The sequence below is a fragment of the Emys orbicularis genome, chromosome 10, assembly GCF_028017835.1.
Source record: "Emys orbicularis isolate rEmyOrb1 chromosome 10, rEmyOrb1.hap1, whole genome shotgun sequence".
Classification (NCBI taxonomy): Eukaryota; Metazoa; Chordata; order Testudines; family Emydidae; genus Emys; species Emys orbicularis.
In genome coordinates, this window is record NC_088692.1 from 43,759,476 (window position 1) to 43,775,063 (window position 15,588).

General features: G+C 39.3%; 1 protein-coding gene across 1 annotated transcript in view; it reads left to right on the forward strand.

Moving 5' to 3' along the window:
* NPTN (neuroplastin) overlaps nucleotides 1-6,252 on the forward strand; it is a 103,595-nt gene extending 97,343 nt beyond the window's left edge. The window contains exons 6-8 of the mRNA XM_065411630.1: nucleotides 3,637-3,658; nucleotides 4,532-4,608; nucleotides 5,203-6,252. Of these exons, the coding sequence (XP_065267702.1) occupies nucleotides 3,637-3,658; nucleotides 4,532-4,592 (83 nt within the window). The 3' untranslated portion in view covers nucleotides 4,593-4,608; nucleotides 5,203-6,252. The remainder of the gene's footprint in view (nucleotides 1-3,636; nucleotides 3,659-4,531; nucleotides 4,609-5,202) is intronic.
* The last annotated feature ends 9,336 nt before the right edge of the window (nucleotides 6,253-15,588 follow it).

Here is a 15,588-nt window from a genome sequence, read left to right on the forward strand (position 1 = left end):
TTTTACACTTAGGTGCTGCCTTTTGTAGCAATTTTACAGAGCTGCTATAAAGTTTTATAAGCAGTTCCATTCTAAAACCAGACTTCCAAGTGGCTTAGACTGGCCATTTTAAAAGAAGGAAAAAAATAAACAAGTACTTGAGTTGAAATTGGTCATAAGCTTGGGTTATGAGTATTTAGTAAGGCAGCAGAATTGACTGCTGCCCTGTGACTCTGGTCTATCTGACAAATGTTCATCTCTTATGCTGCTGCTTCTTTCTGAAACTGCGCTTCAGTGAAACATTAAACTGAAGCATCAGCATGAGTTGCATTAGGTAAAGGGATATTCAGCAGCAAAATGGACTTTGATGGAGAAAAATATTTACTTATGCTGTTAACTTTTTTTAAAAAATCCACTTCTGAAAATTAGTTCTCAATGACCCCAAGAATAATAATAATAATAATAAAAAAAAAAAAAAAGTTATTCCTATTAGGAAACTAGACACTGAGTACATCAGAAATGTTAAATTTGTTATGTCCATGTTATAGTAGCCTCATAACGGGCCACACTAAGTATTAACCCAGTACAAATAATGGCATTATAGTGTGATTGTTCCAAAGGACCCACATTCTGTGTTCTTAACATACTTTCCTTAAACACACACACACAATAACTGGGTAATATGAGAAATTAAATGAAAAAAATAGAATTAAATTAATGTTGACAGTGACAAGCAAGGAAATTGGAGCTGAATGGTATTAGTTTCTCTGCTCATCCTACATACTACAGATGACCTCAGCACTGTTAGCCATGTACACTGCAATGTGCAGGAGGTCTAGTTAAGTATAGATACTAGAGGTTATAAACTTTTCAATTTCGGAATACACTATTTCAGGGCAATGTTAAGCAGATAATCACTTTACCTACAAGCAAGGTTTGTTGTTAATCTTGCATTATATAAATAATGATTCACTGAATCTGCAGATCCTCCAGATTAAAAAGCAAATTCCTGAAGAGTGAGGGGTGTAGTGCAGTTAGCTTATACAACTGAAGACTGAGTCACAGTATTTCAAGAGCCTGGCACAGTATTGTTCATCTGCACACATTTGAATGGAATGAAGAGACATGTTCACATCTTCTCTGACCATTGGTTTCAAATACTAGTGAGTTAGAGACAATCAGTTACTAGAGCAGGCCGTCTGGCATGAGGGATTTGGGTTATATTGATATTTATCGGTTACTATGACTTCTTTTTTTTCCCCCCTCAATTGCATCAAACCCTTAAAAAAATGGTGGTAAGTGAGAGATCTGCATGCTTTGGAGTTTGTTAATCTCCGCTTCAGTCTATACGATGCACAGTTCATAATGTTAACACTTTTCTTAAAGTTTCTTCATTCACGTTCACAACTAATTTGGATTTCAGTTTGCTGTTTTTAATCTTTATTTACTCTTAATTTTGTACTTATTTTTCTGTAGTTCTGTCCCCACCCTGATTTTTTCATTAGGGTTTTGGACCTTTGTCTGTACTGTATTGTACTGTACTGGGGAAGATTTTGTAGCAGTTAAATGGCTGACCAACAAGCTAGTGACATACAAAGGCATTTTCTTTAATTTGTTTTATATTGAACCTATAGAATCTAGATGGGTGATGGGAGGAAGCTATCAGTCTCCGAGTTTATGCTTAACTGTGACTATTCTTACAGGCACAGCTCCTATAGTTAATTAGATCTTTGCCAAGACAACACCCACTGGTAGCCTTTGTAAATCAGAAAAATGTTAGTCTAACACAACTATTCATCTGGAATCTGCATCCATGCTACATTTATTTTAGTTAAGATCACAGAATGGTTACCATAACAAGAGATGGCTTGCATCCCATTAGTATAGTTTTATTTTCTGAAGTCTAGCAAAACTCCCAGAGATGTTCATTATATAGTAGTATATATTATAGAAGGCTGAGATGACAAAGTCTTGAAGTAGAATGTCTGCTTTCACATGGCATTACTAACCATATTAATCCTTTAAAAAAACAAAAAACAAACCTAAGGACTCACTGATGTCTGTCCGATTCCATTAAAAGGCTCCCAAATAGTGTGTAGTTTATAGTTTGTAGAGTATGTAGCATCGTATGTTTTGAAATCTTTTAGGAATCGAAGATGTTTGCGGAGGCAGGACTTAGGTTTACTCTACTGTGCTTTGTGTTTCAGTTCCTGGATGTGTCTCTGTATATCTCCACTGTATATACAGCACATTGATGTCTGGTTGTCCTTACTAGTCCTAGTTTTCTCTGTACTTTGTCTTGATATAGTGTATTGTTGCTAGTGATGGACTTCCGTGGACACTGGTGTGTCGCTAGTGTGTTACTTTGGCTGTAAAGCTGTTGGTTTGTGGTTAGTTCTTTATTTTTTTGAAATATTTTTTTGTTCCGGTCACTGTTTGTGCTGGCAGTGGCTTTGCCTATCCGTTGCCTTGAAGGTACAGGTGGAGTAATGTCCTATTTTTGACAGACATTACTCCTAGTGTGTGCTCATGCAGATGCCTACACTGTTAAGACTGTAACTTCCATAACTGCTTCATGTGCACTAAGCCCCCTTGTGGAATCCTGCTGAGAGTTTCTTAAAGGTGTCAGTGAAAAAAATCATTAAACCTTTAAAAAAAAAAAAAAAATTGAGATGCTTAAAACAATGGATTAGCAATTGCTCCCCAACAGTAGTTCTACAAGGAGCACTAACACAACTTTGTGGATTAATTTTTATGACACTAGGTACCCAATTACTACTCTCTATAGTACAGCCTGAGGGCAAAATAAGGCATTTATAAATCCTAAAGAATAAAATGTTCATGAAAGCATATGTTGAAACATCACAAATTATTGGATTTTTTTCAATTTCTAAATGATAGAACTTTTTTCTGGTGTTTTTGCGAAGAGACACAGGCAGATCAGTGCTATCAGTCTATTTGTAGCTGAAGTCTGTGGTCTCTAGGGAAGTTGCAACACCATTTAACTTTTCCTGGTGGTTTATGAGAGTCTTATCCTGATACACACATGCACAGTGCTTGCTGCTATGCAAGGGACTGCACTTGTTTACAATGTCACGTTAAAATATTGCAGCTTCCACCTCCCCCAAAACTGGTTCAACGTGATTAGATATCTGGAAAAATGGAATATGAAATGGGTTGTATAATCCTTGGGGGGAGAAGAGATGGTATATACCTTTTGCGTATATACTGCTACTTGCCCATCAAGAGTTGATGAATGTGTATTTTAAAAAAAAGTTAATGCAAGAAAACAAACAGCAGGATTTTACAACTGAAATGTTGGTTTGTCTTCTCATCTGATTTATAAGATTGAACCACTGGAACTTGGGGACAAGATGAGTATGACCATATTGCAACATTCTGTCCGCTACAGTTGCAGTTCTTCATGACGAGCATTCAAAGTGTTAACTCAAACCATTGAAACAACATACTTGCCATTAAAACTTGAATCCAGAAAAATAACTTCATGAACCTTTGCACTACCAAGTGGAATGGCCTTTAACGCATAGATAGATCAATTTGCTGTTCACTGTCCAGCTAGGGTTTAATACAGAACCTGACTCCACTCTCTTTCCTTCCTTTGTCTTTCATTGAATCACAATGGAACTCTTGCTGCAGACGACGAACCAGCTGGGCCAATGTAAGTACTTTTATCTGAATTTATTAAGATAGTTTTATCTAGTTCAGTCACTATTCCTGAATTTGTAGCTTAAAATTGCTTAGTGGAAGAGCTTGGTGGCTTACAGGATTTTGTAGTGCATGAAACCTAGATTTAGGCATGATAGCAATTACTATTTGTATTGTAGCACTCGGTTTCTAATGGGGATTGGAGTATTGTGCTAGATGGTATTAAGCAAATAAGAAAATACTTCCTGCCCCAAAGAGCCTGTGGGTTAAGGCCACCTACTTTGGTTTTCCTTCCCAGGCCAGGAAGAGCAATACAAATTCAGATGGATGTGAGAGGTATGAAGGGCTTAGTCACAGAGCTGGACAAATACAGCAAAAATATTTGCAAATATCCTTACTAGTAAAACCTGCTGATTTTCACTGGTATTTGTGCCCCCAGACCTTTTTACTTGCTTATTCATGACCATTTGGGTGAAGGAGATTATATTTGCTAGAACTTTCCTGCAAAAGCAAGTGTTGTGAAAATCAGTTGAAGCAAATATTGACAAGATTATTCAAGACAGAAGAGCTCTCCTGGCCCTTACCTTGAATGACTTAGAGAGACATGGTGGGTGAGGTAATGTGAGCTGAGGGGTGAAAACATTATCTTTTATTAGACCAACTTCTGTTGGGGAGAGACAAGCTTGTGCGCTCTGTGTAAGCTCGAAAGTTTGTCTCTCTCATCAACAGAAGCTGGGCCAATAAAAGATATTAACTCACCCACTTTGTCTCTGTAATATCCTGGGACTAGCATGGCTACAACACTGCATATTGTGAGTGACTTGTCTCTTAACCATGCTGCTGCTATGTTTTCAACAATTTTGATGCGACTTTTTTCCCTCTAAAGGAAAAGCAATTCTACAAACAATCACAAAGATAAAAACTTACGCCAGAGAAACACAAATTAAAAATAATGCGTATAATGTAAGTATGACTTTTTAGATGTTTAAGAAATATTCTTACTATTTAAGCACTTCTGTTCTTTCATTAAGGTGAACTAAAAATGTAAGGAATAATCAAAAAATAATACTGATCGAACAAGCCATGTGTAGGTATTTCAGTGACTTGCAAAGTTATCTGAAACTGTTCTGAATAAAGCATCATTTCTATTGAACTCTTCCATACTTGTGTAGTGTATCTTTTTCAGGATTTTTATAAAAGATCCCTGCCATAATAGCCTAGGCTCAGTAGTTAGTGCATATTCACACAACTCTAGTCAATTTCTAACATGATTCTTACCTGTGCCACTTCAGCAGCAAAGGAAGCGCGCGCACACACACACTCACACTCACTCACTCTCTCTCACTCTTTTATACCATAAAAGTAAATTTCCTTGCTAGGTGTGGCGGTTCCAGGATATGGTATGAAACTGATGTTTTTAGGTTGAAACAATAGGCAAGACTTTATCTTAATAGCAAATCTGACAGCAGTTTTATTATGTGCATTATGGCATACTGTAATCAGGGTGGCATTAATCATTGACTAATATCTTTGTTCTCAATTCTTTTTTTTCCATAGAGCTTTAAGTTTCTGAGAGACTGATGGCAATATAACCTGCTAAAATAATGGTTGGAACTCTTGGTTCTAGAACTCCAGTTCTATTTGATTTTTCCTTTCAAGTGAGCAACAATATGACTGTCTAAAAAAGCATGCCTTATTTAGCCTGTCCTGTAAGGATGACGTACCCAGACACATTTTAACAATGCTTCAGTGTAGAAGGTGTAAACTATTTTGGGCTTGATGTGCTGTGAATGTTGCTTTTTTCCCTTAAGGTATTTAAACATTAGAAGTAAAGTCAAAACATGCATGCGCCATTTTTTACTTTCTTAATGTAGCTGTTAAATTGGCAAAGCTCTAAAATGCACTGCTGCCATCTAGTGATAACTTTTTGTAAAGTACAGCAAAACCTAAAAATATATACAATATATATTTATATTTTTTGGGAAGAGGAAAACCAAAATACAGTAAATGTTTCATTTTTAAGCTGCTGATATTCATTCCTTATATTGTATGTCTGAGAGATGAGAGAATTATACTGTTCTGGTACTTAAAGAGGAGTAATATAAATTGAAATTATTTTAAGGGCTTAACCTATATAGAAAGATTTGGGTGTCCTATAATCAAAGACTTTAAAAGCTGGAACAGTCCAACAAAGGGTGATGAATTGTAGTACAAACTTCAGTTTATAAATATATATATATGAGATTGCTTTTTAAGTGATTTTTTGTTTTGTTTTGTTAAATCATGTAAATTCTCAAATCCTTTTGCACTGATGTGTTCAACATATTCTTGTACATTCAATTCAGGCAACTTTTATAATTTACTTTTTTTGTTTTAAATGATGTTGAAATGTTACAGCATGGTGATATTCTATGCAACTAGTAATACTCTTCAGTTTGACACTGTAATTTCTCATGTTCATTTAAAGATTGATTGTAGAATTACAGACCTAACAGGGTTCTCATGCCGTGCATAACTGTAGATGCATGAACTTGTGTTCTGTGTATTTGTTGAAGTGCAATGATGTATAAAAAGTGGATTCACCTGTTTTTAAAAATAAAACACTGACCAAAAAAACCCCAGACTTTCTCAAATTTGTATCCACTCTACTTGTTATTACCTGAAATACTGTATTAACATTTCCTCAACCTTCTGTCAGTTTTTTCAACTCCTTCTCAACTTCTTCCACAAATGCTGGGAAGTTCTGATCCATGAGACATAGGCGAATAAAAGGCCCTAATTCTTCAGCACGCCACACGGAATGCTGATATGCAAGGGGGAGCTCAAATGTTGATGATTTCAGCACAGACTGCAAAAGCAAAGGCAAAGGTAGTTTTCAGCACAGACTACAAAAACAAAGGCAAAGGTGATTTTATTTAAGGTACATTTCATCGTCAGTGCAATTGAGTATGTTTTTGAAAGTAGCATTCGTGGGTTCACAGAAATGCTTGTTTTACTACACATGCACACTAAAAATCTACATGGCACCTGTTCATTACAAGTATGACAGTCCAACTAGGCCAGATCTTCCTTTTATGTTAATTGCTAACATGTTAAAAAAGACAAATCTACAGTTTTTGCTTGCTATGGTCTAACATCTAAATACTAGGCTGTTTCAGATGCAGTCACCGTTTTAAAGTATTTTCCAAACAATAGCATTTAATGTATGTTTGACCTCTGCACACAAGAAAAGATATTTGCACCCTTTTCCTTCATGGAAATAGTCTTTCTCTGACCTCTTTCCAATCTCTTTCCCTAAGTCAGGAACTCAAAAATTAGGAAATGCCAGTTTTACAGTTGCAACCTTATTTCCACCACCTGTATGTCCATCCTGTACATTGAATGAGGCAAGGATTCTATTCTTATCTGTTGCAGAGCTTGCCAGGCCAATTTGTGGCAGCCTCATCAGCAAAGTGCACAGCCTTCAGACCACTATCAAATCTGGTCAGAGGGTAGTCATCAGTGAGGTGTGACATAGTGTGTCTTTGGCCCTAGTTGCATGTGGGGATCCTCGCACTAGCCCTAACTGTGAAGGCTGGCTGCACGTTGACCCTGGCTCCTTTGAAATCGATTCAGAAGTGCCTGTGAGCAGCGTAGTCAGGTCCATTATAAGAGACTGGTTTCTGATATCAGTTGCAGACCATTCTACATCGATGTTGCAGAAAAATCGGGGCAGGGCAAATGGGCCCACAAACAGGTGCCTCCATGACTAGTGCACACATGGATGGTCAAAGAGGTTGGTGTATACTAGTAGGTTCAGGTTTGCCCTGATCTTCTCAATCATTCTGGCTGCAGCATCCTCACAACAGATATCTGGGAGTGATGTTGCTTAACACAGGGAGCCACAGTACTGATGTGGGTAGAATCGTCCCAGTTATGATGCGCAGGGTTGAGTGTAGTTGTGTGTCAGCCAATTTGAGATGAATGGAGCCAGAGTGGAGCACAGCATTCTGCTGCAGAGTGACAGAGGGCTAATATGGATGATCAGAGTTTAAGGGTTTGCTCCCTATAAAGTGCCAGCCAATTTGCTTAGAAGGCTGTTATGCATCCTCACCTTAGCAGCAGTTTTCCTCAGGGGTTAAGATACGTGAGACATCTATCTAGGTTTATTTTGAGGTTGAGTGAGTGGGATTCATGTTTCAAGTGATGTTCACTGAGAAAGATATTTAGTTCCTGGCCTGCTCTGATGGTGTAAACATGGAATACACTCAAAACTGTTTGTCACACTGGGCTGTAAATGCCACTGACTACAATATTGTCCATCTTAAGTCAGAATTTAGGGCATCTTAGAGTTCTGGGAATGACCTTGCTTGGATGCCTAAGCAAATGCTGTCATCTGCATACAGGAGCACGCAGTACTGGGTGAGTGGAATGTCATTCGTGTACAGGTTGAAAAGCATTGGTGCCAGCAGAGAGCCTTGAGGTAGGACCGTTGGTTTGTCTTTTCCATGTGGTAACTCTGTCTCCCATGTGCATTTGGAAACATCTGTTGCAGAAGAGGTACCCCTTTCAGGAGTCTGATTTGTCTTGCATACCTCCAAGTTACATCTCACTTTAAAACTACTTGCTTACAAAATCAGACATAAAAACACAAAAGTGTCACAGCACACTATGACTGAAAAAATTGTTTACCTCCTCATTTTTACCATATAAATATTGTACAGTGTATGGTATATAGAGCAGTATAAACAAGTCATTGTCTGTATAAAATTTTAGTTTGTACTGACTTCGCTATTGCTTTTTATGTAGCCTGTTGTAAAACTAGGCAAATATCTAGATGCACTGATATACCCCTTGGAAAACCGCTGTATACCCCAAGGGGAACGTGTACTCCTGGTTGATAACCACTGTGCCAGACCATGTCATATGCTGCTGTCAGGTCCAGAAATATAGCTCCCGTCTCCAGGTTTTTCTGAAAACCGTTTTTGATTAATAAAAGCAGCAAAGAGTCCTGTGCTGCTTTTACAGATCCAGACTAACATGGCTACCCCTTTGATTTTTGATTAATGTTTTCAAAGCTAGCACTTGATCACAGGTACTCCAAACTCTCAGAAAACTTGCTTGCTTGACACAGAGTATTGACTCCACTAGGAGTCTATTCTATGGGGGGAAAAAGTCTAATTACATGATTCTGTACTATCAGTGCATGTGTACAAGGGTGTAAGATGAAGGCTGCCTGGCAAGCCATAAATCTGGCATTTCCTTGACTCTGCAGCCTAAATATCGTCTCAACAGCGTTTTTTTTTTTTTTTTTTTAAGGTAACTTTTCTTTTAAAAAAGCCTTGCACAAGTTACAACAGTAATAATGCCAAACAAAAAAATCATATAACATCAATAGGATTTGAACTACACAGCTGGCAGCAGAAGGCGGCTGCTATTCCTGGAAGGGTCCAGAGAGGAAATAATCAGCAACTGGCACTTAGGGTGACCAGACAGCAAGTTTGAAAAATCGGGACAGGGGGTAGGGGGTAATAGGAGCCTATATTAGAAAAAGACCCCAAACTCGGGACTGTCCCTATAAAATCGGGACATCTGGTCACCCTACTGGCACTACGTGCTGCATTGGAGGGCACGGGCCCACCTCCCTCCAGCAGGAGATAGGGCCTCCTGTCCCATGTGGTGATGGGGAGAGTGGGGCCATGTGTCAGGTCTAGGGAGGGGTATGGAGGAGGCAGCTCCCAGGATTCCCTGTGCTGTTACTATTTTGGCAGTGGTGTGACGCCGGCTGTTTTAAAACGTGCATGTTCAATTATTTTGGGATGCTGCCAAAACTTCCTGAGGAACACAAACCACTGTGGGGGAAATGGCAATTTGAACATTTACATCTCAATCAAATGGGAACAGATTTTCCTGGGGCAAAGAAAAGACACTTCTGTCCCTGGAGCTTTCTAAACTGCAAGTGCCTGTTGCAAACAATACAGGTGCTAGAGCTTTTCAAGTATCTTTCATAATGGATAATATGCAACCTAAATACCAGGGTCACTGCCAGCATCCTCTCTAATGAAGAAAGGATAGGCAGGGGGAAAAGGGGGGTTGTGTTGTATTATTTATACACCAGGAATGTATACGCTTCTTCTGAGTTCCAGATGGAGGTAAGAGGCAGACCACTTGAAAGTCTGTGTGTGAAGATAAAAGGGTGGAAGTTGGTGGATGAGGCATTTCTAGAACAAATACAGAAATAGCCAAAACCCAAGAGCTGCTAGCCAAGGGGAATTTTACCCCAATAGCTGTTTGACCAGTAATATTACAAAACACAAAATGTCCAGTAAGTTCTTGGAATGTACTGTGGATAACTAGTTTCAGAAGGTGAGGGAGGCAGCCATTTTATACTTGATTGTGACTAATGGGGAAATTGGTTGAAAATCTTAAGGTACGAGGCAGCTTGGGTAAAAGTGATCATGAAATGATATAATATAATCTAAGAAATGAAGGTGAGAAGACAGAAAAATAAAAAGACAGAGGCTTCAAAAAAACAGACTTGAATAAACTCAGAACTGGTAGGTAAGGTCCCATAGGAAGAAAATCTAAAGGGAAAAAGGAGTTCAGGAGAGCTGGTAGTTTCCCAAAGAGATATTAAAAGCACAATAGCAATCTATCCTGATGCAAAGAATAATAAGAGGCCTGTATGACTCCATCAGGAGCTCTTTAATAACCTGACAATCAAAAAGGAATCTTACAAAACGTGGAACTATGGGTGAATTGCTAAGAATGAATACAAAAGAACAGCACAAGCATGTAGGGACTAAATTAAAAAGTCTAAGGCACAAAATGAGTTACACCTGCAAGAGACATAAAAGGTAATATGATGTTCTATAAATATATTAGGAGCCAGAGCCAAAGGAAAGTGCAGATCTACTACTTAATAGGGAAGGACAGCTAATAACGGATGATATCAAGGCAGCTCAAGCGTTTAATGCCTATTTTGCTTCAGTCTCCACTAAAAAGGTTAATTGTGATCAGATGCTTAACACAATTAATAGTAATAACAAGGGGGAAGCATCAGGAGCTAAAATAGGGGAAGAACAGATTAAAGAATATTTACCCTAATGTACTTACAGAACTAGGTGAAGCAATCTTTAAAAAGGGGAACAAAATGGACCTGGGGAATTAGACCAGTCAGCCCAACTCTGATATCTGGAAAGGCACTGGAACAAATCACTAAATTAACAGTTTGTATGGACCTAAAGGATAATAGGGTTATAAGTAATAGCCAACATGAATTTGTCTAGAACCAGTCATGCCAAACCAACCTAATTTCCTTCTTTGACATGATTACTGGCATAGTGGATGGGGAGAAGCAGTAGACATGACATACCTTGATTTTAGAAAGGCTTTTTTGACCCAGACCCACATGGCATTTTCATAAGCAAACTAGGGAAATGTAGTCTAGATCAGCGGTTCACAAACTATGGGGCAGGCCTCCCATGGGAGGCATGAGCTGTGTGCTTTGTCAGCCCTGAGTGGCTGGAGCTCGTGCAGAAGGACATGCATACCCAGGAGATAAGGATAAAGGGGACAGCCAGAGCCCCACAACCCATGCTCAGGCTCTCCTTCCCCTCCCCCCAAACCCCTCACCTGGAGGCAGCGGGGTGGCAGCAGCAGTGCAGAAGTAAGGGTAGTAATGGGGCGCTAAGTCTGCTGTGAAAAGTAATATTGAATATCACTTTTCACATTGTGACCCTTATTTCTGTACTACTTCCAGTGTGACGCTGCCTTCAGAGCTGGATGGCAGTATGTATACTTGGGGAGGGGCACGTGAATGACTACAGACACAAAGAAGGGAGGCCCGATCAAATAAGTTTGAGAACCATTGGTCTAGATGAAATTACTATAAGGTGGTTACATAACTAGTTGAAAGACCATATTCAAATAACAGTTATCAATGTTTGCATTCAAACTAGGAGGATGTATCTAGTGGGGTCTTTCTGGAGTCTGTCAGTACTATTCAATTACTTGGATAATGGAATGGAGAATATACTTATGAAATCTGTAGATGACACCAAACTGGGAGGAGTTGCAAGCACCTTGGAGGACAGGATTAGAATTCAAAACAACCTTGACAAATTTGAGAACTGGTCTGAAATTGACAAGATTAAATTCAATAAAGACAAGTGCAAAATACTACACTCAGGAAAGAAAAATCAAATGCACAACTACAAAAGGGGGAATAACTGGCAAGGTGGTAGTACTGCTGAAAAGTAACTGGGCGTTCTAGTAGATCAGAAATTAGATGAGTCGTCAATATGATGCAGTTGTGAAAAAGGTTAATATTCCAAGTTGTATTAAGAGGAGTCTGGTATGTGAGACACAAGAAGTAATTGTTCTGCTTTGTCTGGCATTTGTAGGGTCTCAGTTGGAGTACTGTGTTCAGTTTTTAAGAAAGACGTGACCAAGCCTATCCAATAAATTCTTGGACTGCATTGCAGACAACTTTTTATTTCAGAAGGTTGAAAAAGCTACTGGGGGGAAGCTGTTCTAGACTTGATTTTAACAAATAGGGAGGAACTCGTTGAGAATTTGAAAGTAGAAGGCAGCTTGGGTGAAAATGATCATGAAATCATAGAGTTTGCAATTCTAAGGAAGGGTAGAAGGGAGTACAGCAAAATAGAGACAATGGATTTCAGGAAGGCGGATTTTGGAAAGCTCAGAGAGCTGATAGGTTCCATGGGAATCAAGACTGAGGGGAAAAACAACTGAGGAGAGTTGGCAGTTTTTAAAAGGGACACTATTAAGGGCCCAAAAGCAAGCTATTCCGCTGGGTAGGAAAGATAGAAAATGTGGCAAAAGACCACCTTGGCTTAACCATGAGATCTTGCATGATCTAAAAAATAAAAAGGAGTCATATAAAAAATGGAAACTAGGACAGATTACAAAGGATGAATATAGGCAAACAACACAGGAACGCAGGGACAAGATTAGAAAGGCAAAGGCACAAAATGAGCTCAAACTAGCTACGGGAATAAAGGGAAACAAGAAGACTTTTTATCAATACATTAGAAGTAGAGGAAGACAAAGGACAGGGTAGGCCCACTGCTCAGTGAAGAGGGAGAAACAGTAACAGGAAATTTGGAAATGGCAGAGATGCTTAATGACTTCTTTGTTTCGGTCTTCACCGAGAAGTCTGAAGGAATGCCTAACATAGTGAATGCTAATGGGAAGGGGGTAGGTTTAGCAGATAAAATAAAAAAAGAACAAGTTAAAAATCACTTAGAAAAGTTAGATGCCTGCAAGTCACCAGGGCCTGATGAAATGCATCCTAGAATACTCAAGGAGCTCATAGAGGAGGTATCTGAGCCTCTAGCTATTATCTTTGGAAAATCATGGGAGACGGGAAAGATTCCAGAAGACTGGAAAAGGGCAAATATAGTGCCCATCTATAAGAAGGGAAATAAAAACAACCCAGGAAACTACAGACGAGTTAGTTTAACTTCTGTGCCATGGAAGTTAATGGAGCAAGTAATTAAGGAAATCATCTGCAAACACTTGGAAGGTGGTAAGGTGATAGGGAATAGCCAGCATGGATTTGTAAAGAACAAATTGTGTCAAACCAATCTGATAGCTTTCTTTGATAGGATAACGAATATTGTGGATAAGGGAGAAGCGGTGGATGTGGTAAACCTAGACTTTAGTAAGGCATTTGATACGGTCTCGCATGATATTCTTATCGATAAACTAGGCAAATACAATTTAGATGGGGCTACTATAAGGTGGGCGCATAACTGGCTGGATAACCGTACTCAGAGAGTTGTTATTAATGGTTCCCAATCCTGCTGGAAAGGTATAACAAGTGGGGTTCCGCAGGGGTCTGTTTTGGGACCGGCTCTGTTCAATATCTTCATCAACGACTTAGATATTGGCATAGAAAGTACGCTTATTAAGTCTGCAGATGATACCAAACTGGGAGGGATTGCAACTGCTTTGGAGGACAGGGTCATAATTCAAAATGATCTGGACAAATTGGAGAAATGGTTTGAGGTAAACAGGATGAAGTTTAACAAAGACAAATGCAAAGTGCTCCACTTAGGAAGGAAAAATCAGTTTCACACATACAGAATGGGAAGAGACTGTCTAGGAAGGAGTATGCCAGAAAGGGATCTAGGGATTATAGTGGACACAAGCTAAATATGAGTCAACAGTGTGATGCTGTTGCAAAAAAAGCAAACATGATTCTGGGATGCATTAACAGGTGTGTTGTGAGCAAGACACGAGAAGTCATTCTTCCGCTCTACTCTGCGCTGGTTAGGCCTCAACTGGAGTATTGTGTCCAGTTCTGGGCACCACATTTCAAGAAAGATGTGGAGAAATTGGAGAGGGTCCAGAGAAGAGCAACAAGAATGATTAAAGGTCTTGAGAACATGACCTATGAAGGAAGGCTGAAAGAATTGGGTTTGTTTAGTTTGGAAAAGAGAAGACTGAGAGGGGACATGATAGCAGTTTTCAGGTATCTAAAAGGGTGTTCTAGGAGGAGGGAGAAAACTGGTTCACCTTAGCCTCTAAGGATAGAACAAGAAGCAATGGGCTTAAACTGCAGCAAGGGAGGTTTAGGTTGGACATTAGGAAAAAGTTCCTAACTGTCAGGGTGGTTAAACACTGGAATAAATTGCCTAGGGAGGTTGTGGAATCTCCATCTCTGGAGATATTTAAGAGTAGGTTAGATAAATGTCTAACAGGGATGGTCTAGACAGTATTTGGTCCTGCCATGAGGGCAGGGGACTGGACTCGATGACCTCTCGAGGTCCCTTCCAGTCCTAGAATCTATGAATCTATAAGCCAGAGTGAGTCAAAAGGAGAATTACAAAAATAAAAGGTTTAGAAAACCTGACCTATGTGCTAAGGTTAAAAAAAACTAGTCATGTTTTAGTCTTGAGAAAAAATGACTGAATGGGGACCTGATAAATCTTCAGATATGTTAAGGGCTGTTATGAAGAGGATGGTGATCAATTGTTCTCCATGTCCACTGAAGGTACGACAAGAAGTAATGGGCTTAATCTGCCCATTACTAAATCTGAGATTTAGGTTAGATATTAGGAAAAGCTATTTAACTATAAGTTCTGGAATAGGCTTCCAAAGGCAATTGTGGAATCCCCATCAGTGGAGGTTTTTAAAGAACCAGTTAGAGCAACACTTCTCAGGAATGGTGTTGGTAGACTTGGTCCTGTCACTTACAGCCACATGCACTAAGACAACTCCTCATGGTCCCTTCCAACCCAACATTTCTATGATTCTGTGAAGTCTCTTACAGTCACCTCTCCACAGATCAGCTAGTAGGAGATGCTGCAACTTGTGCCATTGTTCTCTGAATCCTCTACTCTCAAGACCAAAGATGAGAAAAATAAGAATCCAGATTTGCTCTTGCATAGCAGTACAATAAGCTGCTCCCATCATTGGACTATAACTTTTAAATAAGAAACTGCTTCATTTCAAGGGGTTTAAAAAAACAACTAAATCTTTGTTTTTCAGGGGAAGGATTCCACAAAGAATGTTCACCGCTGCAGTATTCTCATTCTCTGGTCTTGTTCTCCTAGTGCGAGAGAGAGCAGATTTTCTCCTAATTCTAAAACTCAAACCTCTGAGATAAAGGCTGCTAGCACAAAACACCCCACCTGGTCAGTTTGTGGCAACAACTACCACATTTCAGCAGATGTGAAGCTCTCAAAGCACACACACTGAAAGAGGCCTTTCCGAAGTCTAAGTTCAGGGCAAAATAAAGTGGCTGAAGGAGACTCTACAATTCTATAAAATGCAGTAGAGTTGGAAAACAAAGCCAAAAACTTGAAAGGTCTTGCTGGTCAGCAGCCATGTGGCCCAAAGTGCCAAAGGTGAGGAACCTCATTATATAAGTAGACAATATGTTAACAGCTGACTCGAAGGCATACAAACCAGTAAAGGATTATTTGACTGCTT